Source organism: Felis catus, chromosome B1 (assembly GCF_018350175.1).
Source record: "Felis catus isolate Fca126 chromosome B1, F.catus_Fca126_mat1.0, whole genome shotgun sequence".
Classification (NCBI taxonomy): Eukaryota; Metazoa; Chordata; class Mammalia; order Carnivora; family Felidae; genus Felis; species Felis catus.
Window position 1 is genome coordinate 44,370,910 of NC_058371.1, and position 21,984 is coordinate 44,392,893.

Here is a 21,984-nt window from a genome sequence, read left to right on the forward strand (position 1 = left end):
CTGTCTCAAAAATAAACACTAAAAAAAAAATGGTGCGTTCTATGGTATGCGAATTATGTCTCAGTATCCTTGCAATTTAAAAAACAAAGCCCCTTATTCAAAAGTAGTGAAAATGAAGCCATATTTTCATGTTCATACTGTTATGGGATAAGTCCTCCCAGTGGTTTTTAGGTCATTGAACAACCAAATTTAAAAGAGCTTAAATGAATGTGGGGTTGTGGGAGTTCCTGTTCTGTGTGAAGTTTCACACGCCGTGTTCAGTACAACTGTGATCCTTCTCCCTGCCAGCCAACATGTGCGTCAACAACTGAAGAAAAGGCCAAAAATGCTAAATTAAAGCAGAAGAGGCGAAAAATCAAAGCAGAACCAAAGCAGATGCATGAAGATTACTGTTTTCAGTGTGGAGATGGTGGAGAGCTGGTCATGTGTGACAAAAAAGACTGTCCCAAAGCATACCACCTCTTATGCCTTAACCTGACTCAGCCACCGTATGGTAAGCTAAACTCTTGAGACCCTGTCTCTGACGTGCGTGTAATGTAAGAGGTACTTCACTGTCCTTCGTGGAGCCGTGGAATGGATGAGGCTGACTAGAACAGCCAACAGTAGCAGACATAAAGTATGCTCACGAAAAATTTATCCCTGCAAATAGGGAGTGGGTGCGGGCCAGCAGAGACTGGTCTCTGTGTCCCTATTGCCCTGGGTGAGCAGTTGGCTCCTGTGGCGTTGAGTTTCGGGCAGCAGCACGCCTCCGGGCTCACCGGTGCACCTGCTCGTAAGTTTGGCTGAAATTCGGAGTGGTGCTCAGGTGAACTCGGTCTCCAATCAGAGAAGACGGTGGGAACGGGGGTGTTTCACGAGTCGTCGAGGTGGGCACTGATGGGGCTCTTTTCCCTGTCCCCACCCCTCACTAGGAAAGTGGGAGTGCCCGTGGCACCAGTGCGGGGAGTGCGGCAGCGCCGCTGTCTCCTTCTGCGAGTTCTGCCCGCGCTCCTTCTGTAAAGATCACCGAGAGGGCGCTCTGGTTCCCTCGGCCCTGGAAGGCCGGCTCTGCTGCTCGGAGCACGACCCCGAATCTCCTGTGTCGGCAGAGTACTGGAGCAAGATCAAATGCAAGTTGGAATCGCAGGATCGTGGAGAAGACCTGAGAGAATAAATGGGTGGTGATTTCTTTTTTTTCTTTTTATTGAAATGACAAAAAGAAAAGAAAAAAGGGGAATCGGTGACGCGTTAGTGGAAGAAGAGCCGGCTGCGGTGCGCGCGGCCTTGGCCTTCAGCGCTGCCTTACTGAAGTGCGAATGGGGAGCCGGGTGGCGCGGGCAGGAGCAATTGCTGGGATCTGGTTCTGTTTTGTCAGCTTGCGGCCTCTTCTGTAGCGGGCCAGATTCCCTTGGTCTTTTCTTGCCTTTTATTGTGCTTCAATGCCTTTGCAGCTGGAAAAAGAGATGTCTTCGCTTTTAGAAGAGAAAGTTATGTTAATGAGATAAATTTGAAGTCTAGGATGTGTTCCTTGGGTGTAAAAAGCAAAAGTAGCCATCATTCCTTTATTTATTTTCTTTTTTTTTTTTTTTTTTTTTTATCTTAAGAAATGTAGTCAGGTAGTCTGTTCAGTGTGCGTGTGCGTCTCACGTAGGAGCTGGAGCAGGCCCTCTGGAAAAGGCTCTGATGATCTTCATATACCTCTTTGCTGAGCAGTAGGGAGGCTGACTTCTCTTTCCCTTCAGAACGTCTTTCATAGTCTCAGAGAAGGGCTTTGTGGGATTATTGGATCTGGCCTCTTGAGAACAAAATGCCTCAGTGGATTTTACCTCTGTGGTGTTAACCTAGGTGGGCTTTATGACGTGATAACTCTACCTAGAAAGGAATGTAATGTGGTTTTGGGTTTTGGAGAAAGACAGAAGGGGGTGCGTTCACTGAGTTGGAAATATTTTCCATTGATCGTGGACATTTTTGATGAAGTGTGTTTATGTGGACGTGAGTGGTCATCCCCCCTCTATCCTGGCACGCTGACAAAGGCAGATAACGGGAGACGAGAGGCCCAGACCAGACACTGTATCATACAAGCACCATTTTCTGTTCAGTATAGTGGAGCCCCCTCGTCCATCTTGGAGAGAATTAAGGGCATTTCCTCTCTTGTCTCTGCTTCCCTGTCCCAATCAAACATTCCCTTTGTCAGCTCGCTGGCCGCTCAGCCATGTTTCCTAGTGGGAACTACACAAATGAATCTGAGCTGTATCTGAGTAGGTTTCTTGGTTTAGTTCCTAGTTTGGGGGGCAGAAGGGGTAGGGGCAGCCCCAAGTTCTATGTAGACAATTTATATCTCGTATTATCTAGTAACCAACATCGCCCCCATTGAGGAAGGGGGACACTTCTACAGGGTAGGTAAGAGCCACACAAACACACTTCGTTGTAGGAAGCACTTAGGGAAGCTCCCGAGAAAGCAGCGTTAGCAAAAATGGTTGGTGGTGATGCTTGGATCTCACAGATGCAAGTGTACCAAGGTGTCTGCCCACAAAATTCACTTGCATTTCATGTTTAGGAATATGTATATTCCAGTATTCCTGGTATGAAGTAATTAGTCATGTCAGACCTTGTTGTAACACTGTGCTAAGTAGAAGTCTAGGGCTAGCTTGAATGAACTATAACTTTCTCTGTGGATTCTGACTGCTTACAGTTGCTGATACCTGGTAGCATTTATTTTCCCTCAAGAAGTTTCTAGGAACCTTATGAAGGTTGAGAGAGTAGATGCTCGGCCACATTCCTTCGGTTGTGTCACGCGTGTTCCTTTTTTCTTGTCAATTTAGAGTTCTTCTCTGGAAAAAAAGAAGAAACACTGTTTTGTGCCTCTTTTTTTAATGTAAATGTGTAATCGTAATGGGTTTTCTCTTGTAAAAAAAAAAAACAAAACAAACAAAAACCACACTACACTTCCTTTACTTAAGCTCCTAAACTGCCATTTGCCTGATTCCAGCAATTAATTCTGAGGTGACTTCTTGGGCCTCCAGTAATTCTATTGATCAGACATGGTCCCAGAAGAAAGAGCAAAATGGAAAATGCTGTACGTGTTACCAAACATAATTATAATGAGTAACATGAAGTACAGCTTCACCAAAACACTAAACTCTTTGCAACATAATTGCTCTTGAGCAATTATATGGTTTGATATCCTTTTAAAAAATAATTTAAGAAAATCTAGGTTTTATCATACTAAAACTTTATATATATATATATATATATATATATATACATATATACATATATATATATATATATATATATATATATATATATATGATAGATGTTTGCTTTTTTAAACTTACTAACATGAAGGATTTCCTTTAACATTCGAAGTGCAACTCTTGTTGAAATAGTGTCAAACATGAAATCTTCTCTCCTTGCTTTGTTTCCAACTCAGTGCTATTTAATATCTGAGGACTTTTCTACGGTAAGCCAGGGTACATCCTCTGCACTGCAGGTACCTTAGGTTTAAGTATTTTTATGCAGCTTCTTCATTGTGTTGTGTTTGGTTCATGTATCTGTAACAGCTCTGCTGAGATTTCATCGTTTTTGTTGGGGGTGGGGGGTACCTAATAGGATTGTTCTGCCATTTCAGAAATCAGGGTAGAAAACAAAGTGGCTAACCACAGCTCTGGAGTCTTTGTCCGTGACTGCTCTTTAACAGTCCGAAAAGTGGCTTCGGTCCTGCCAGTGCCAAGGAGCTCTCCTCACACCTCCGTGGTGTCACTCCTGACCTCTTTCATGTATTTCCAAGTTGCAGGTGATAGAAGCAGAGAGGGAGAGAGAGTTGCGCTCACTGCGCCTCGCCAGTGAGGTATTCCAAAAGACGTGTCTCTCTCTCAGGCTTAAGTTGGTATTTGTTAACTTTTAAATCTGTATGTGTGGTCAGAGCATAGATGGTTGGTTTTTATTCTTGTCCAAAAATGAGATAGCTCATGGCAGCATGGGATAATGGTGGTATTTTTTTTTTTAGCCTCCTGTTAATTCTTTGGAAGAAGAAGTGAATGTAAAATTTTTGATCATCAGCGTAAAGCTTCAGAAATCAGACAGTAACAACTACAGAGGAAATCCTGGAAGCCACCAGGCATGTGCAGTGCAGGAAGGGGCTGGACCCCGGTCACAAGGGAGTCAGGAGGGCCGCCTGGGGCTGGGAGGGGGTGGCTGACCCTTCATTCCTGGAAGGCCAAAGCAGCTGGAGGAAGTGATTCACTCCTGTAATATCTAATCAGGGCTAGAGTCAGGAGGGAGGTGGGTTTTATTTTCATTTTTATCTTAACAAGTTCCTCCTCTACCTTAATTCTCAAAAATGATGGCCTGAGCTATAGAATAGGCTGCCTTTTAGAATCATTGAAACTTGGAGCTGTGTGTTCAAGTCAGGACCATATCTTAAATAAATAAATAAATAAATAATGGCGGGGGGGGGGGGGGTTGGTGGCTGCTCCTAGCTCCCTTCTGCCATTTCCACAGACTATTTGGAAACGTGCTTGTGAAAAATGTTTTGAAATTCTGAGATAATCATGTAAAGGACTCTCAGGGCAGGCTGTTGGACACGTTTCTTTCATGGTTCATGAAGTAGAGTTTCCTTTTGGACTAGTCACGTGGTCTGTGCTCCACGGGCCGGACCCAGAGCTGCAGTGTGGAGGGTGGGGAGGCCGCTGTGCAGGGGGGAGTCTCTGGACTGCCCGGGATTCGTGGCTCGTCCTTCACTTCCTTTTAAGTCCCACGCTCTTCCTTTAGCATTCACCTTAAAGTCAAGGTGCTGCCACATGCCACGTCCCGACAGGGTAAGGAAACGAGTTGCCGTGGAGTCCTCACGGCTTGGGAATCTTACATTTGATGTACTTCTCCGTGAGGTACCAAGACCTTGGGAAGTTGCTTGATCGCTGGGCAGCGCAAATTCCGCTCCACTTCCTTCTTCCAAGGCTGCGGCATCTGGCCGCCCCAAGTCGTTGGGCCTTGTTGCTGCGACTTGACGAGATCATTGGGAACCATTTCCTTTGGCCCAGAGCCACCTCGAATTGGTCCCTGGTTATCTGTAAACAAAGAGTAGAACTCCCAGTTTCAGATGAGCTGGGGAATAGATGTAATTAGACAGCTTTGCCATGTATTAACAAATACTGAAAAGTTGGGAATTTGTATATACTGAAATCTACCGACTTTTACCTGGGGCGGGGACCGGGAGAGAAGGGGTAGAATAGGGTGAGGGCGGGGACTGATCATGTTTACCACAGGTACGAAGTAGTCACTTTAACATTGAGACCTCTGCCTCATTGAATTCAGGTTTTTTAAGTACTTGAAACTCTTCAGATTCCCCTTATTTTACAGTTATTTTTAAATTTATGAAGTAGAAAGCATTGTTTTGTATACTGTTTTGAAAACAAATAGCCTAGTCTCTTATCCTCTTTAGCTTGGATTAAAGGCAAAGTTCTGCAAATGGGAGAGGGTGTCCACAGCAGATATCTCAGATTTCATGTATGCATTTGAGGAAGAGACTCTTGCATGAAATACCAGCAGCATTTTTATGAATATTTCCTATGTATGTTCTTTATTTTGTCATTTTGTCAGCCCTATCCCCGTGCACCTCCTCTTTCCTTTTAATATATATGCCTGTGTAGGGAAAAAAACAAAAATTTGCACTTACGTTGCACTCCTGAAATGCAGGGTGTAACCTGCGTGTTTCAAAAAACATTTCCGTTCTTTTCATGTCAGTCCATTGCTTAGGTGACAAGTTCAGGTGCTTGTGGCACATACGTGTGAAAGGGGAGGAGGAGGAGAGCGACCTGTGCCTCAGTAGCCCGTGCAAGTCCATTACGTGTAAGACAAAGGGAAAAGATAAACAGTTGCCAAAGTCATTTATTCAGCCCCTAGTTTTCTTACGTGACCTTCTCCCTCTGCGGATTAGCAAGAAAGCACCCTCGGGTGCCAGTGCGCCCTCTCCCTGCCTGCTGCGGACCTCTGACTCGAGCTGGTGGCTCTCAGCAGCCAGCAGATCCCCGAGATAAGGTATTCGTAAGGTATTCTTGTCAGTTTAGGAGTGGACTGGATAAAATTTACTTTTCTACTTTTATCTCATTTGTGCTGTCACATACCCTGTGTCAAAAAAGAACATCATATTGCCTCCGATGACCAAGATGCTGAATGATGATTACAACTGGCTAATAATTAGGTCCTTTTTATATACAGGGGTGTGTGCATAATTGGAATTGGTATGAGAAATTCATTTGTAACCACTTGTGATATTGCACAACAAACACAGATACCTACAGATTCTGTTTTCATTTTCTTGTGATCTTTATCTATGATAATGACCTTTGTAGATTGATTATTTCTGTACTTTGTTTATCTGTAATAAACTTTGTAGATCCTGTGAAATGTTATTTTGCCTAAATCACTTGAGATTTGAGTCTTTAATAACAGAGCATCAATATTCACTAAAGTCAATCTCTTTTGGGTTTCTGTGGCTTGGCTAGAAGCTCTTGACACTAAGGGATTAGTGTTCATTTTCCCTGGGGGGTGTTCCACTAGGGCATTACTGTATAATGACTTGATGTTGCCACATAGACTTCAAGATACATGATATTTTGGGGATTTTGTTGATCGACCTATGTTTTACTGCATAGTGTGAAACGTGTAAAGCTTGGTTAACCTGTATATAGATAGCTTATTGGTGACTAGTTACAGTACATTTAGGATTGCCTGTAATTTTAAGCTTCTAACTACTGTGTGTGCTGGTAGGAACATAAATTTTTGTACATTATATTTACTGAGATGTTGCCTTTTTTTATTTGACAACTACTTTGGAATTCAGACGTGTTTTTTGCTTCCGTGAGGATTAATTTGGAAAGGTTCTTAATGACATTCCACTGATTTCAGATTTTGCTTGAGATTGACTTCAATAAATTGTCCTGTATGTTACAAATTAAATTGTGGACTTGTTCATTGCCTGTCATTTCTTGCCCCAACTACTGGACAAGGGGTCATAATGGGAGGGAGGGGACCCGGCGCAGGGCTGAATGGCCCAAGATGTGCACCCTGAGGGGGAGGGGGGCGGCGGTGAGTCCGCAGCACTGCAGGGCCCTTCGGGATGTCCCCGCCGCTGCGCTGCGAATAAACGTGGGGCCGCACTCGTGGGGTTTGGTTTGGTTTTCATAGAGGTGAGGTCCTTGGAGAATGTCGCTCCCCGCTTGGCGTGGTAGGAGAATATCGAGGCACCGACTGGTTGGCGAAGGGCGCCACGGGGATAGATGTCCCTCTCATCCGGTCGGTTTCTCAGACTCCGTGGAGAAACTGCTGCTTGGCTGGGCACCGGGAGCCAGCTCCCTGCCCAGCACCCTAGAACGGCCCCGCTTGCTCCCCATTCCTTTGGCGAAGTGCTGCTCTCGGGACGGCGCCGGAGCCGCCCCTCCTGCTCCCGGGGTTGCCGACCCGCCCCGGCCGCGAGGTGGCCGCCCGCCTTCTGCGCGCGCAGTTCCCCCGGCGCCCGCTAGCCCGCTCTGAGAGCAGCCGAGGCCCGGCCTCCCGGGACGGCCCTGCAGGGGGCGGGCGCGCGCCCCGCAGCCGCCGCAGCGGCAGCCACGTCAGCGCGGCGTCTGTCCGGGGCCGAGCGCAGGATGGAGAAGGCGGCGGCGGCGGCGGCCCTCGGGGCCGAGTTGGGCGTGCGGATCGCCCTGTTCGCGGCCTTCCTGTAAGCGTCTTGCGGTCGGACCCCACTCCAGACGGGCTGCCGACCCCAAAGGAGGCGGGCAGGCAGCCCCTGCCTCGGCCTGGGGTTCCTCGAGCGCCGCCCGCGGGCCAAGGTCCGGGGTCCCTAGGTGGGAAGCCCCGGCCGTTCCAGGAAACAAGCCGCCGACAGGCTCTGCACATTTTTGTTTCTCCTTTAGGGTAACAGAGCTTCTCCCTCCCTTCCAGCGGCTGATCCAACCAGAGGAGATGTGGCTTTACCGGAATCCGTATGTGGAAGCAGAGTATTTCCCTACCAAGCCCATGTTTGTGCGTGGAGAACTAGCCTTCCTTCTGACCCTTAGTACCTGTTACTGAGCTTAATGCCAGGAAGCAGCAGGAGGTGGTCGTTTTGGCTCCAAAACGGAAACTTACTGTCCCCCTTGATGTGCTAAAAATTTTGTTTCCTTATGATCAGGATCCAAATTTAGCAAGATGTCAGTTTTTGCTCCAGGGCCATGTTCTGAGCTCTGTTCCTTAGGATGGGGATGGCCCGAGGGAACTGGTCATTTAGAATAATGGGGTGATGGTGTTACTTGCTGGTGGAGCTGCTAGTGCCCAGTCTGACGCTGCTTATATTGACAGGGGAACAGGGAGCTCTGACATGTGAGTTCTGCTGTCCCTACCACCCCTCTTCCCTGTGGGAGCTCCTTTAACAACTAGTGGTCTCGGGGTTTGATTTTTTAACCTCTGCCATGTTCTGGTTCAGGTCATTGCATTTCTCTCCCCACTGTCTCTGATCCTCCTGGCCAGATGTCTCAAGAAGGCGGGCGGGACAGACAGCAGACAGGCCTGCCTGGGTAAGAACTAGCGGTCTCTGGCTGGGTTACCTCCTTGGTGCTGGAATGAGAAGGTGGGAGTTGTGGGCTTCAGCCACTGGAGGTGTGACCTCAGCAGGTGGAGACCATGGGGTTCTGCATTCCTAAAGTCGTCCTCTATCTCCCCTGTACCCGTGCTATCACCCATGACACCGAAAACTAGCACTCTAAGAACGTAACTTCCTAGCAGTGCCTATATGCACTGGATAATTTGTACCCCAGAAACATCTTCAGCCTAGTGCAGAAGTTCTCTCTGTGCAACACGTTAAGAGAATTATTTCCACGCTCCGCTCCGGTTGGAGCCTGACCATTCCTGTCTCAGAAAGACATGGCTGCTCTCAAGAGACAATGACCATGCAGCGCCTCTGAGGCAGAAACTAACAGTAAGTTTCTTTGCTTTCCAGCTGCCAGCCTTGCCCTGGCTCTGAACGGTGTCTTTACCAACACAATAAAACTGATAGTGGGCAGGTGAGTGAGCAGGGTCCGCACCTGGGTGCCAGCCCTTCCTCCCCCCCCCCCCCCCCACAGGAGGTGGTTCATGGCTGCACCACACAGCTTCCTCCTTATCCTTTCCTCCTCTGTCTGACCTTGCTTTTTTCACTTAACTCTTCCTCCCTTTCCCTATGGTTGTCCTGCAGGTGACACTTGGGCTCTTCGCTGCCCTGAACAGCATTTCCCACTGACAGCCGCAGCAGGGTCCACATCCTCTAGAGCACCTGCTGAAGCTGCAGGGTGACTTGCTCTTTGCCCTAACAATTTATCATGTGCTGGACCGGCTCCCGCCCACCCCACCCCACCCCCCACCTCCCGATTTAAATGCTGACCCTGGAAATAATGCTTTTCTTTTAATGGTGACTGTCCTAATCCACTTCCATTATTTTGCCTGGGACACCATTTGACCGAGAGTAAATGGATTACAGATTACGGATGTCTGATAAAACCAAAAAATAATTTCTGGCGTTGTCAGGCGATCTGTGTTGAGATCATGCTTTTTTCAGGCCACGCCCAGACTTCTTCTACCGCTGCTTCCCGGATGGGCAAGCCCATTCTGACTTGGAGTGCACAGGAGACAAGGACGTGGTGAATGAGGGCCGGAAGAGCTTCCCCAGTGGACATTCTTCCTGTACGATGTGAACTTGACATCTCTGCCTTTTGGGGGGCCACTGAATTTAACCTAGGAAATGTGTGAGGATGGGATCATCTCACTAGTTTTGTTCTTGTATCTAGAAACTAGCGAACCCCCCCCCTTCTTTAATAACCCCAAGATTTCACAAGTCTGAGCCTCAAAAATCAGGGAGGAGAGAGGAAGTAGTTTACCTTCATGAGATCTGGAACGTTTTAGGATCGTTGTATTATTTGCCTAGATCCTGCAATCTTGTACTAGTTATAAAAGCATTAACCTTTGCTGAAGGACTACTATGCGTCAGGTTCTTTGGAAGGCATTTTTGATTCTTACCTCATTTAATACCAAAATAGCACAATGAGGTGGGTAGTATTATTTTTATGATTCCCATTTATACATGAGGAAACGAAGGCATTGAGAAGTTAAATAACCTGCCCAATTGTTAGTATTCCAAAAACTATTCTCAGAATAAATATTAACTTTGGGACACAAAATAAAGTCCTTCATTTTCCCTTTTGTTTCCTCCTCCTCCATCATCAATGATCTCTACCAGAAGGGTATCCAGAAAGAATAAAACATGCATGCCCCCCCCCCCCCCCCCCCCCCCCCGGCCACCTATTTGCAGATGGATGACAGCGCTTCCTTTAAGAGACATACACTTATAGGTTTTCCCTCTTCCAGTTGCATTTGCTGGTCTGGCCTTTGCTTCCTTCTACCTGGCGGGGAAGTTACATTGCTTCGCGCCACAAGGCCGTGGGAAGTCTTGGAGGTTCTGTGCCTTTCTGTCGCCTCTCCTCCTCGCAGCTGTGATTGCACTTTCCCGCACCTGTGACTATAAGCATCACTGGCAAGGTAAGCGAGGTATTCGTGCCGTGCAAGTTCGCACGTTTCACCCACCATTTTACCCCAAGCATTTGGCACAGAGGAGACGCTGAATGTGTCTGCTAAATGAATAAACAAATAGGTATGGGAGGGTCTGGGTTTCTGAACCAGCTGTATGGAGCATGGGAAAGCACAGTTTCCTTTTAAGGAGAAATATCCTAAATTTTCCATTACTCTGAAGCATCATAAGTTCAGAATAAACTACGAATTTCATTTTTCTCTAAGAAATTTTTTACCACAAATCTCAAAAGCTCAATTCACTTAGGGTCTTAAAAATCAAGTTTGTTGTCATGAGGTTTTTGTTCAGAAACTAAAGTTCAAGAAAACATAAAATTGTAGTTAAACCAAAGAAATTTAAGTTGAATGACAAAGCAAAACATCCAAGTGACAGAGTACCTTCCCAGAAAAGTCCTAATTCAAAAAAAAAACCTGACAGTATTTCCTAAAAGTCCTTAGGAGCCCTAAGGCTCCTAAAGAATAAACTTTTTTTTTTTTTTTCCTGCAAAGAAAGGCAACTCCTGAGGAGTTTATTGCTTCCTCTAGAACTCTTTAAATGATGAAAAAGGGGTTAATATCATTAAGTGAAACGTTATTCCGAATTTTTAAAAAATTCAATCTGGTATACTTGGAAAAAGGCTCATTTACACTTATTTAACTAAAGATGTGTTTTGATTTGGTTTAGAAAAGAACCTGATGATAATCCTATTACTCATATAACAAAACTGAGAAAGCCTAAAGAAACCATAAACCTGGAATTGAGGTTTTTTTGCAGCCCAAACAAGTAGAGAAACCTGAAGGGCCGAGGTCTCTGTACCGACGTACCTCATTTTATTGCACTTTACAGATAACGTTGTCTTGTGCAAACTGAAGTTTGTGGCGATGCTGCGCTAGGCAGGTCTCTCAGTGCCAGTTTTCCACGTTTGCTCACTTCGTGTTTCCCTGTCTCATTTTGGTAATTGTTGAATATTTCAAACTTTTTCATTATTACTATATTTGTTATGGTGGTCTGTGATCAGTGGTTATGACTTGCTGAAAGCTCAGATGATGGTTAGCATTTTTTTAGCAATAAAGTATTTTTTAATTAAGGTATATGTTTTTTTTTTTTAATATGTAATGCTATTGCACACTTAATAGACTACGGCACAGTATTAGCGTAACTTTCATCTTGCACTGGGAAACCAAAAAATTCATCTGACTTGCTTTATTGAGACATTCGCTTTACTGCAGTGATCTACAATTGAACTCGCAGTATCAGTATGCCAGCACCGCGTGGTGTTTTAACATGATTTACGAGTCTAATATGATTAAGAGAAGACCTTATCTCTTCTCTTTCAGACGTACTAGTTGGATCCATGATTGGCCTGACATTTGCCTATGTCTGCTACAGGCAGTATTATCCTCCGCTGACTGACGCAGAATGCCATAAACCATTTCAGGACAGACTTGTACTTCCCATTGCACAGAAGCCTGGTGATCCTTATCATTTTAGTATTTAGAAATTGGAACTACCTCAGTGGAGATTAGGTGAATCACCCTTCGTAACTGCCCAAGAACTTCTGACCTTTTGTCTCTTAAGAGGTACAAGTGAGGACATCAGCACTTCATTCTGCCTCCATATGTTTATGCAGTTTTGCTCACATGGATTTATCATGGAGTCAAAGTTCAAGGTTCTTTTTCACTGCTCTGTGCCACACATTTGGTAAAAAGATCATACAGTAGTCTACCAGCTGGTATCTCAATATCTACAGCATTTTACATTTCATTTAAATGCCATTCTGGGAAGGATCTTTCACAAAGAAGCCTTTGCAAGGGGTGCCTGGGTGGCTCAGTCAGTTGAGCGTCCGACTCGATTTTGGCTCAGGTCATGATTTCAGGGTTGTGGGATTGAGCCCCATTTCGGGCTCTGTGCTGAGCATGGAGTCTGCTTAAGATTCTCTCCCTCCGCCCCTCTCCCCTGCTCTCTCAGGCTCTAAAATAAGAAAAAAAGATTTTACAAAGAAGCCTCTACATATCCTAGAAGCTAGAGATGAATTTCCATTTTCTATAGCTCAAAATCTTAAAATCCAGGGCATGACCAACTGAAATTTTGGTTCTGTTTACTTTCTCTGGTGACAATCCATCAAACCTTATATAGGAAAATGTCCAATTCTGGCTGTTTTACCTTCCTACATATGTATCTTACCTGAGTCTAGTCAAATATTGCTGTCCATTTTAAATACTGTGGACATAAATTATTTATTGAATTACTAAGTAAACAGTTTTAAAAAATGGTAAGGACAAATGAGGTGGAAACCACCCTCAGTTGCTGGTACTGAAACATACTCCTAAACTGTGCTCACTAGTTTCCTTCTCTCCATGCATGACTGAAGACCTGCCCAAATGCATCAACTCTGCCAACTGGCTAAGGCAGGAAAGAAAAATTACAGATGTGGTTATCTAGCGGCAAAATGAACTTTCTGTGACCCTTCTTCAAATGGGATACAAGGAACAATTTTACAGGAGATGCTACAGGACCTACAAGTACCTTTCTCTTTACAATCGTACTTTAAATATAACCTTGGGCTTACGTGTTTCTGTGTCTTCAGTGTGTCTTTTTCCTTCAATAAATGTGATATTCAAAGAAGATGGTGACTGTGGGTGTTTTTGGTCCTTAATACCACACGAGAGCCAGAACATTTCCAAAGTAAAACCCTGGATTCCCCATCTGACATAAGTGACACGACTATCGGTGGTAGAGGCTGATACCTGCAATTACTGAAGAACAGTCTCAGTATTTATTTTGTAATTGCCACGCTTTACTGTATCTGCCTAAAGAAAACACCAGTCCCCGGAAAAGAACTGAAATATTAGTTCTTTGCCCAAACGTTATCTTTTTAATTTGCTTTAGAAATATATACGGGGAGAAAACGGTTATTGTATTAACTTTCTGTATAATGGATGAACCAGGTAAAAGTAGGCAACTGGTCAATATGGTTTTATTTCAGTATTTCATAAACTTTTAAATATAATCATGTAAAAAAACAAACATTTCAAAAAGTGCAAAATATTAGAAAGCTAATCAGTACTATTAATCTTTCCATGCAGACAATCTGTTGCTGAAATAAGCAATACAAATTCTGTAGCAGGAAATATGTAGAAAATGATACTCTACAGTTGAAAAATAGTCTTGGTCAAGACACTGCACATGATACGACCAAAGTAGTGCAAATAATATATAACTAAAGGATTTAAATCAAGCCTATCATCCTATGTGATATGCAACCATGATGCTACCACAGGTGGAGAGACGAGACATCAAGCTCTTGTACAGCTGCCTGCCCCTCCCCATCAGGAAAGAACCATTTCTTAGTCCCAGCAGTGGTTGATCTAGCTATCCCAGGGGTATGCTGTTCATCTTTGGTTACAGGAACTCCTCCTTGCCTGTCCTTTGGTTTACTCTTAAATACGCTCTATTCTGCTAATAGGAAGAATAAACTTAAATTTGAAGACAACTTGACAAAAGCTTCCGCTCTAAAATATAATTAATGCTACTTAATTCTCAGTAACCCTTACTTCAAACTCAGTTTATATACAAAAGTATTCCATGTATCTGACACTTCTTAGTGGCTAAGTCAGCATTAGCCTGTAAAGCAGATGGACAAGGAAAGGCCAGGCACTGACCCTGTACCCCAACCTCACCTCTACCATCTCTAAGGTGACAGTGATTAACTTCCTTTTCCTTTCCTCTCTGGAAAGGGATAAAGACCACTGCAGTTGAAGGGATGGCTGAAGTGAATGTTACATGCCAATGCACTGGATACCGTGATACGTTTACAAAAAAACATTTTTTATAAAAAACGAAAACACAGCTTGCCTGCCTGTGCCATTGTTATAGGCCTATGGAGTGTAAAGGACTATCACAAAGAGAACTGCAAAGACAAACCGACCAATGAGAAAGAAAACAGCACAGTGGTGAGCAGATGCCTGGAAAAAGTTAGTCTACACGCACCCATCATCTTCAAGGTACCTTTCACTTTGCATGCTCTGACAATGACTGCAATAGCTGTTCCTTGGCCCCGACAGGCGTAGGTTTTTCTTGCAGAAAAAGAAACATTTCCCCCTAGCCAAACCGACCTGCCCAACCAACACTGCTTGTGCCATGAGGCTTCTAATACATTTTCTGGATTATGGGTACCAAGGAAGGCAATGGTGATTACAAAATGTTTTCAAACAGAGCACACAGTACTACCTTCACCCAAGTGGATATGGTGGTTGACTGTCACAGATTCTATTTCACCACAAATGTACTCCTGAAATATTTTTATTTATAACCAAAGCAGCCTGTCAAGGCTTGTATAACTTTGCCCTCAACTTAAGGAAGAAGCTACTATCCAATAACTAAGTCAAATTTCATCTAAACTCTCCTAAGTTGAAGCACGATATAAAAAGACAGGTCTAGGATATAGAACATCTTTGCTTTATAAAGATGCACCTAATGTGAACTAAACTATCCACTTTAGACTCTGAGAGCAGCTCCAACAGCTGTGAAAATAATGAACAGCATCAGTGATTCCTCTGATCAACTGTCAGCTGTAGAGAATAAACAGTAACTCTCTCCCAGCTACATTTTGGTCCTTCACAAAGTACTTGTAGGAAAGAAAAGTGGACTCAAAAGAATTTGCTCAACAGTCTTTTACACACCCACTTAGCCTTCAAGTGCAGAGAACACCAATGAGACATGTGTACCCCAAAATGCCTTCTGAATCTCAAGCCTGTTTCCAAACTAGAGGATTTTCTAAAGACAAGCAATAACCTCCTAGAAAAATGTCTGCCCAAGCCAAAATAAACTCAAAACAGACTTTATACTGTCTCAAGGAATAAGCAATAAAAATAAAGGATGGCACCTGTCACCCAAGAATTAAAGATGCAAACACGCCCCACTATGAAGAATGGCGAGTGCTTACACGAAGCCAGTGGTAAAAAGCAATACGGTCTTCTCTTTGCTTTTCTACTCACTTCCAAAAAAGATTATCTTCCAAAGACCCCAGTGGTAAGTGGCAGGTAACATGCAAGAAATGACGTGGCTGAGAGGAAAACGGCAGCAACAAGCAGGTAGATTTTCTGGGGAAGGATCCTTCAGTGTCTGTCTAGGGAAGAGTGGAAAGAGGTCACGATGCAGTCACAGCTGGAAGGCAGCCAAGCAGAATGCCAGAGCCTGATACATGGACGTTCTCGTTACACATCTAAAAGGCTGAGTAACTTAAATCTCAGGATGTGTTGTTCATCATTAAAATTCTAACTACTGCCATGGTAACTCTCAGATGATCAGAACTATTAAGATTCTGAGTTTAGATCCTAAAAATGATTAAGTGTTATTGGACCAAATCACTAGCAAAGTAAATGAACACTAACCTTTCTCTAAGTGGGCTATTGTGCTTTTTCCCCCAGGAATTTTAACCAGAGTCCCTCTAAAAATGAATAATAACCTAGATCTTGGTGACAGGCAAGAGAAAAGTATATTTATAAAGAGCCCAAGTCTACACTGTTCCCCATAACATATTAATATGTAGGAACCATGCAGCATACGTGACATTTAAAAACTCACATTAAGTAGCCATACATAGTTGATTTTTACTGTAAAGGCTGATCAAGGAAGATGCCCTGGGTTTGGTAGATTTCTTTGAGGACCAGCAATACGGTATCTTCAGACTCCCTGTAAAGAGAAAAACTTACATTGTAAAAAGCAGCAGCTAATGTTCATACTTAAAGATGCTTTACACATACTACCTCATTTACACAACCACTGTGCAAGTTCATTTTTTACAATAAAAAGTTCATTTTACAGTGGGATATTTATTACTCAGCCATAAAGAATAATGAAATCTTGCCTTTTGCAACAATATGAATGGACCTGGAGGTTGCTAAGTGAAGTGAACCAGACACAAATACCATATGATTTCACTTATATGTGGAATCTAAAATACAAATGAACAAAAAACCAAACTCTTAAACACAGAGAACAAATGTGGCTGCCAGAAGGGAGATGGGTGTGGGCAAATAGGTGAAGGGAATTAAGACATACTAACTTCCAGTTATAAATAAGTTGGGGCGCCTGGGTGACTCAGTCGGTTTGAGTATCCGACTCTGGATTTCGGCTCAAGTCATGATCCCAGGGTCGTGAGATCAAGTGCCGCATCCAGCTCTGTGAAGCATGGAGCTTGCTTGGCATTCTCTCTCTCCCTCTCTCTTCTCTCCCCTGCTCACACATGCTCTTTCTCTCTCTCAAAATAAATGCTCAGCACAAAGTCAGACACAGGGCTTGATCCCATGACCCTGGGATCATGACCTGAGCCAAAATCAAAAGTTGCACACTCAACCAACTGAGCCACCGAGGAGTCCCTGAGCTATATATCCTTAAGGCAATCCTTCATATGATGTTATTTTATATAATCAAATTTCTTTATGAACTGGATATGAGCAATTGCTGGGACACACACAGAATAGTATCTGGAAGATGCATGAGAAATTCATAACATTGACTGTCATAAGATGGGAACTAGTGGTTAAGAAGCCGGTGGGAGGGAAACTTCATTATTATACCCTTTTATATCTTGAATTTTGAACCAGGTGATTGCATTACCTTAAAAAAAAATTTTTTTTTTTGGGGGCGCCTGGGTGGCGCAGTCGGTTAAGCGTCCGACTTCAGCCAGGTCATGATCTCACGGTCCGTGAGTTCGAGCCCCGCGTCGGGCTCTGGGCTGATGGCTCAGAGCCTGGAGCCTGTTTCCGATTCTGTGTCTCCCTCTCTCTCTCTGCCCCTCCCCCGTTCATGCTCTGTCTCTCTCTGTCCCAAAAATAAATAAATGTTGAAAAAAAAAAAAATTTTTTTTTTTTTTACTTTTTGAGAGAGACAGAGAGAGAGAGAGAGTGCGAGTGCACTCATGCATGAGTGGGGGAGGGGCAGAGACAGGGAGACACAGAATCTGAAGCAGGCTCCAGGCTTTGAGTTGTCAGCACAGAGCCCGATGTGGGGCTCCAAATCATAAGCCTGAGATCATGACCTGAGCTGAAGTCAAACACTTAACCAACTGAGCCACCCAGGCGCCCCAGTGTTACCTTTTTTCTTAAGTTTATTTATTTTGAAGGAGAGGGAGAGGGGGGGAGGGAGAGAGGGGGGGAGAGAGAGAGAGCGAGCATGAGCAGGAGAGGGGCAGAGAGAGGGGGTGAGAGAGAATCCCAAGCAGACCCTGTGCTATCAGCACAGAGCCCATGTTGCTGACAGCACAGATCCTGCTTGGGATTCTCTCTCTCGCTGTGCCCCTCTCCTGCTCACATTTTCTCTCTCAAAATAAATAAAATGTAAAAAACAAAACAAAACAAAACTAAGATGACCAACTGGATGGCTCTTCCCATACTGTCCCAAGAATGAGCTCTGTGAAAAGGGAACAGTTGACCATTTATTACTAATTTTTTTTTTTTTTTTTTTTACATTACCAGACATACTGCTAGACATTTTTGGGTTTTTGTTTTTTTTGGGTTTTTTTTGTTGTTGTTAGAGAAAAAGAGCACACGCACAAGAAGGCGAGGGGCGGAGGGAGAAGCAGAAAGAGAGAATCTCAAGCAGGCTCCAGGCTTTAAAAAAAAAAAAAAAGAAAGAAAGAAAAGCAACCAAGTTTAAAAATAAAATAAAAACTATATGGGGCGCCTGGGTGGCGCAATCGGTTAAGCGTCCGACTTCAGCCAGGTCATGATCTCACGGTCCGTGAGTTCGAGCCCCGCGTCGGGCTCTGGGCTGACCGCTCAGAGCCTGGAGCCTGTTTCACATTCTGTGTCTCCCTCTCTCTCTGCCCCTCCCCCGTTCATGCTCTGTCTCTCTCTGTCCCAAAAATAAATAAACGTTGAAAAAAACAAACAAACAACAACAACAACAAAAACTATAGTGTGCAAAATACATACATTGAAAACTACAGAATATTGCTGAAGGAAATTAAAGACCAAAATACACTGAGAGATACTGTGTTTGTGGAGCTGAAGACTCAATATCATTCAGATGTCAATTCTGTCATTTTATCTGCAGATATTATGCAATCACAAAATCCCAGAAAGCTTTTTATTTGAAATTAACAAGCTCAATTTAAAACATACGTGGAAATGCAAAGGACCTACAGTAGCTAAAATAAAGAAGAATAAAGTTGGGTGACTCACAATACCTGATTTCAAGACTTATTTTGAAGCTACAGTAATCAACACAATGTTTTACTGGCATAAAGACAAGCAAATAGATCAATGGAACAACCTAGAACCAAGGTAATTCAGTCTCCATCTGAATAAATAAATGTTGCTACAACAACTGGATAGCTACATGCAAACCAGTGAACTTCAATTCTTACCTCACACCATATTAAAAAATTAACTCAACCAAAATGGATCACAGACCGAAATATAAAAGCTAAAATGATATAACTTCTAGAACACAAGTGATATCTTAATGACTTTGGATTTGGCAAAGATTTCTTAAATATGTTAAAAAATCACAAATGTCAACAAATTGGACTATATCAAAATCAAAAACTTTTGCTCTTCAAAACATTTTGCTGGAAAAATGAAAAACCACATTCTGAGAAAAAAACATGTATCTGAAAAGGACTTGTAACTAGCATATAGAAAGAACTCCTGAAACTTAAAAAGATAATCTATTTTCCTTAATGGACAAAAGATTGAAACAGTTCTCCAAAGAACGTATAAATGGCAATCACATGAAAATATATTCAACATCATTAGGGAAATGCAAATTAAAACCATAGTGAGGTGCTATTACAACCCATTTAGAAAGGCTAAGAGACAAATCATGAAGTTATCATACCGAGTACCCTTCAAGATACGGAGCTATTGGAACTCTCAAACATTGCTGATGGGAATGGAAAATGCTGGCAGGCAATGTTTGGCAGTTTCTTTTTTATTTTAAGTCAGCTCCACACCCTGCGCAGAGCCCAATGCGGGGCTTCAACTCATGACCCTGAGATTAAGACCTGAGCTGAGATCAAAAGTCGAACGCTTAATCGACTGAGCCACCCAGGCACCCCTGGCAGTCACTTTTAAAAATACTTTTACAGGGGCGCCTGGGTGGCGCAGTCGGTTAAGTGTCCGACTTCAGCCAGGTCACGATCTCGCGGTCCGGGAGTTCAAGCCCCGCTTCGGGCTCTGGGCTGATGGCTCAGAGCCTGGAGCCTGTTTCCGATTCTGTGTCTCTCTCTCTGCCCCTCCCCCGTTCATGCTCTGTCTCTCTCTGTCCCAAAAATTAATTAATTAATTAATTAATTAATTAATTAAAAAAATACTTTTACCCTACAATACCTAGCCATTATTCCACTCCTAGGTATTTTCCCAAGAGAAACTAAAGAATATGTCCATATAAAGTCTTGTACACGAATGTTCACAGTTTTATCTGTAATAGCCAAAAACTGGAAACACCCCAAATGTCCACCAGCAGGTAAATGAACAAATTGGGGTACATTCATATAATAGACTACTACTTGGCAATAAAAAGGAAAGAAACTGATACACATCATGGAGAATGAAGGAAGCCATACAAAAAAGGATATATATAATAGGATTCCATTTATAAAAAAAAAGTCATATGGCATAATGCCAGCAACTCCAACTGTAAGTATTTGCAGATCTACTCATGATTAGGTGAAATGACATAAACAAGGTGTATAAAGTTCTAGAGTAGAGAAATCTAAAGAGACCCAGCAATAAAAGACTATTTAAATGAATTACAGAATAGTACTAAAGCTACAAAAGAATGGAGAAACTCTTTATACCTGATAGGCAAAAGACTCCAAGACTCGCTAGTAGAAAAAGCAAGTTACAGAACAATACCTATAATATGATACTTCTGTATTCGTTAAAAGAGACATATAATACAGTCACATATTCACACCTGTGGTATATATGTATAACATAGACCTCTAGAAGAAATTAGTAAGGAGGTTCCTCAAAAAGTTGAAAACAGAACTACCCTATGATCAAGACTGTCTTTGAAGCTGTCCCTGAATTTACAGCTGAGAGAACACAGCAGCCCAGAAAGCCAGGAGTGGAGACTGTAGGAGAAAGGGGTTCATCATGGTAGATGACCTAAAGTGATTGTTGTATAAAAAATCATCAGGTTGTTGAAGAGCTCCATGCTATTGTTGTGTCACATAAAGATGAAGTGCCTGTTATTAAAGTGGCCAATGATAATGCTCCAGAGCATGCTTTGAGACCTGGTTTCTTAACTACTTTTGCTCTTCCAACAAACCAAAGGAGCAAACTTGGACTTCCAAAAAGTGAAAGTATCATCTGTTACTGTAACACCTACTGGGTGGTTCAAGTCAATTGTTTACTTTTGGTGGTGAGTTTCACAGCCAGCAGCAATGCCAATACAGGACTAATTGTCAACCTAGAAAAGGAACTTGCTCCATTATTTGAAGAACTGAGACAGCTTGTGGACGTTAATCTGGCAGTTGTTTTGATGTACACCTTAACTTTCCTTATAACAGACATATATCAATCCAGCAATCTTTACAGACCATAATACTTGTATCCCTGTACTCAAGAAAGGGCCCTCTTTCCCACCTTACACTAAAAAAAGAGGCTATAGATAAAATTTATGGACATATTGTTATCTTTTCATGCGTAGGGTATTTTCTTATTTAGTGAGATCTGGGAATACCACAGAAATGGTTCAATACATCACAGCTCTCATGGTGTTAGCCAGTCACCAACTACGCATGAGATTCTATTCAGTGGGTCAGAATCAAAATTGTACTTTGGGGGTGCCTGGGTGGCTCAGTCGCTTAAGCATCTATTTTCAGCTCATGTCATGAGTAATCTCATGGTTTGTGAGTTTGACCCCTGCACTGGGCTCTCTGCTATCAAGTGCAGAGCCTGCTTTGGATCCTCTGTCTCCCTCTCCCCCTTCCCCATTTGCACCCAGTCTCTTTCTCAAAAATAAACATTAAAAAAAATAATTACACGGGCGCGTGGGTGGCTCAGTCAGGTAAGCGTCTGACTCTTGATTTCAGCTCAGGTCATGATCTCATGATTCATGGTTTGAGTTCTAGGTCGGGCTCTGCACTAACAGTATGGAACCTATTTGGGATTCTCTTTCTCTGTCTCCATCTGCCCCTTCCCTTCTCATGTTCTCTTTCTCCTCTCTCTCAAAATTAAAAAAAAAAAAAAATTAATTTTTAAAAAAATTAAAAAATGATCCACTTGAGCCATTAAGTGCTACCTATTGCATAATATGCCCAGTCCTATAAAATGAACCAGGAGGGGCGCCTGGGTGGCGCAGTCGGTTAAGCGTCCGACTTCAGCCAGGTCATGATCTCGCGGTCCGTGATTTCGAGCCCCGCGTCGGGCTCTGTGCAGACAGCTCAGAGCCTGGAGCCTGTTTCCAATTCTGTC

The 21,984-nt window shown here is 43.3% G+C and overlaps 4 protein-coding genes across 25 annotated transcripts in view; 3 read left to right on the forward strand and 1 right to left on the reverse strand.

Annotated features, from left to right (window-relative positions):
- The window catches only part of NSD3 (nuclear receptor binding SET domain protein 3), a 117,063-nt gene extending 110,124 nt beyond the window's left edge, over positions 1 to 6,939 (forward strand). For 6 of the 7 annotated variants that reach the window (XM_045055556.1, XM_045055559.1, XM_045055555.1 and 3 more), the window contains 2 exons: positions 289 to 493; positions 912 to 6,939. In XM_045055556.1, the coding sequence (XP_044911491.1) occupies positions 289 to 493; positions 912 to 1,153 (447 nt within the window). In that variant the 3' untranslated portion in view covers positions 1,154 to 6,939. The remainder of the gene's footprint in view (positions 1 to 288; positions 494 to 911) is intronic. The other variant, XM_045055557.1, reaches the window with a different exon arrangement.
- Positions 6,940 to 7,013: 74 nt separating this feature from the next.
- PLPP5 (phospholipid phosphatase 5) lies at positions 7,014 to 13,180 on the forward strand. 13 transcript variants are annotated; one of them, XM_045055571.1, is made up of 8 exons: positions 7,014 to 7,169; positions 7,924 to 8,004; positions 8,444 to 8,534; positions 8,957 to 9,020; positions 9,551 to 9,675; positions 10,357 to 10,527; positions 11,893 to 12,081; positions 12,927 to 13,180. In XM_045055571.1, exons 1-7 carry the CDS (start codon positions 7,029 to 7,031, stop codon positions 12,051 to 12,053), a joined length of 834 nt encoding a protein of 277 aa, XP_044911506.1. In that variant the 5' UTR covers positions 7,014 to 7,028; the 3' UTR covers positions 12,054 to 12,081; positions 12,927 to 13,180. The 13 variants fall into 13 exon arrangements, 12 of the variants coding, with proteins under 12 accessions (XP_044911506.1, XP_023108369.2, XP_044911505.1 ...); XR_006596520.1 differs by lacking the exon at positions 12,927 to 13,180 and adding an exon at positions 11,402 to 11,509 and having other exon boundaries at positions 11,893 to 12,017; XM_023252601.2 differs by having other exon boundaries at positions 7,896 to 7,964; positions 11,893 to 13,180.
- A 335-nt stretch (positions 13,181 to 13,515) lies between these two features.
- Positions 13,516 to 21,984, reverse strand: part of DDHD2 (DDHD domain containing 2) — a 43,436-nt gene continuing 34,967 nt past the window's right edge. For 3 of the 4 annotated variants that reach the window (XM_045055564.1, XM_045055562.1, XM_045055566.1), the window contains 2 exons: positions 16,142 to 16,249; positions 13,516 to 15,679 (listed from right to left, as the gene is read on the reverse strand). In XM_045055564.1, coding sequence (XP_044911499.1) covers positions 16,168 to 16,249 — 82 coding nt within the window. In that variant the 3' untranslated portion in view covers positions 13,516 to 15,679; positions 16,142 to 16,167. Of the gene's footprint in view, positions 15,684 to 16,141; positions 16,250 to 21,984 lie in introns of all 4 variants that reach the window. The other variant, XM_045055563.1, reaches the window with a different exon arrangement.
- On the forward strand, positions 20,662 to 21,267 carry LOC102902661 (ragulator complex protein LAMTOR3-like). The gene is given in 2 exon segments (XM_045055577.1): positions 20,662 to 20,706; positions 20,708 to 21,267. Coding segments are annotated over 2 exon segments (450 nt in total). The 3' UTR covers positions 21,113 to 21,267.

Excerpts from the sequence above, each read along its gene's own strand:
- PLPP5 (XM_045055570.1), top strand. The coding sequence starts at position 7,029 with ATGGCCCAAGATGTGCACCCTGAGGGGGAGGGGGGCGGCGGTGAGTCC. Across the intron at positions 8,005-8,443 it reads TCCCTACCAAGCCCATGTTT|GTCATTGCATTTCTCTCCCC; the intron begins GTGCGTGGAGAA and ends GTTCTGGTTCAG. Across the intron at positions 9,676-10,356 it reads CCCCAGTGGACATTCTTCCT|TTGCATTTGCTGGTCTGGCC; the intron begins GTACGATGTGAA and ends TCCCTCTTCCAG.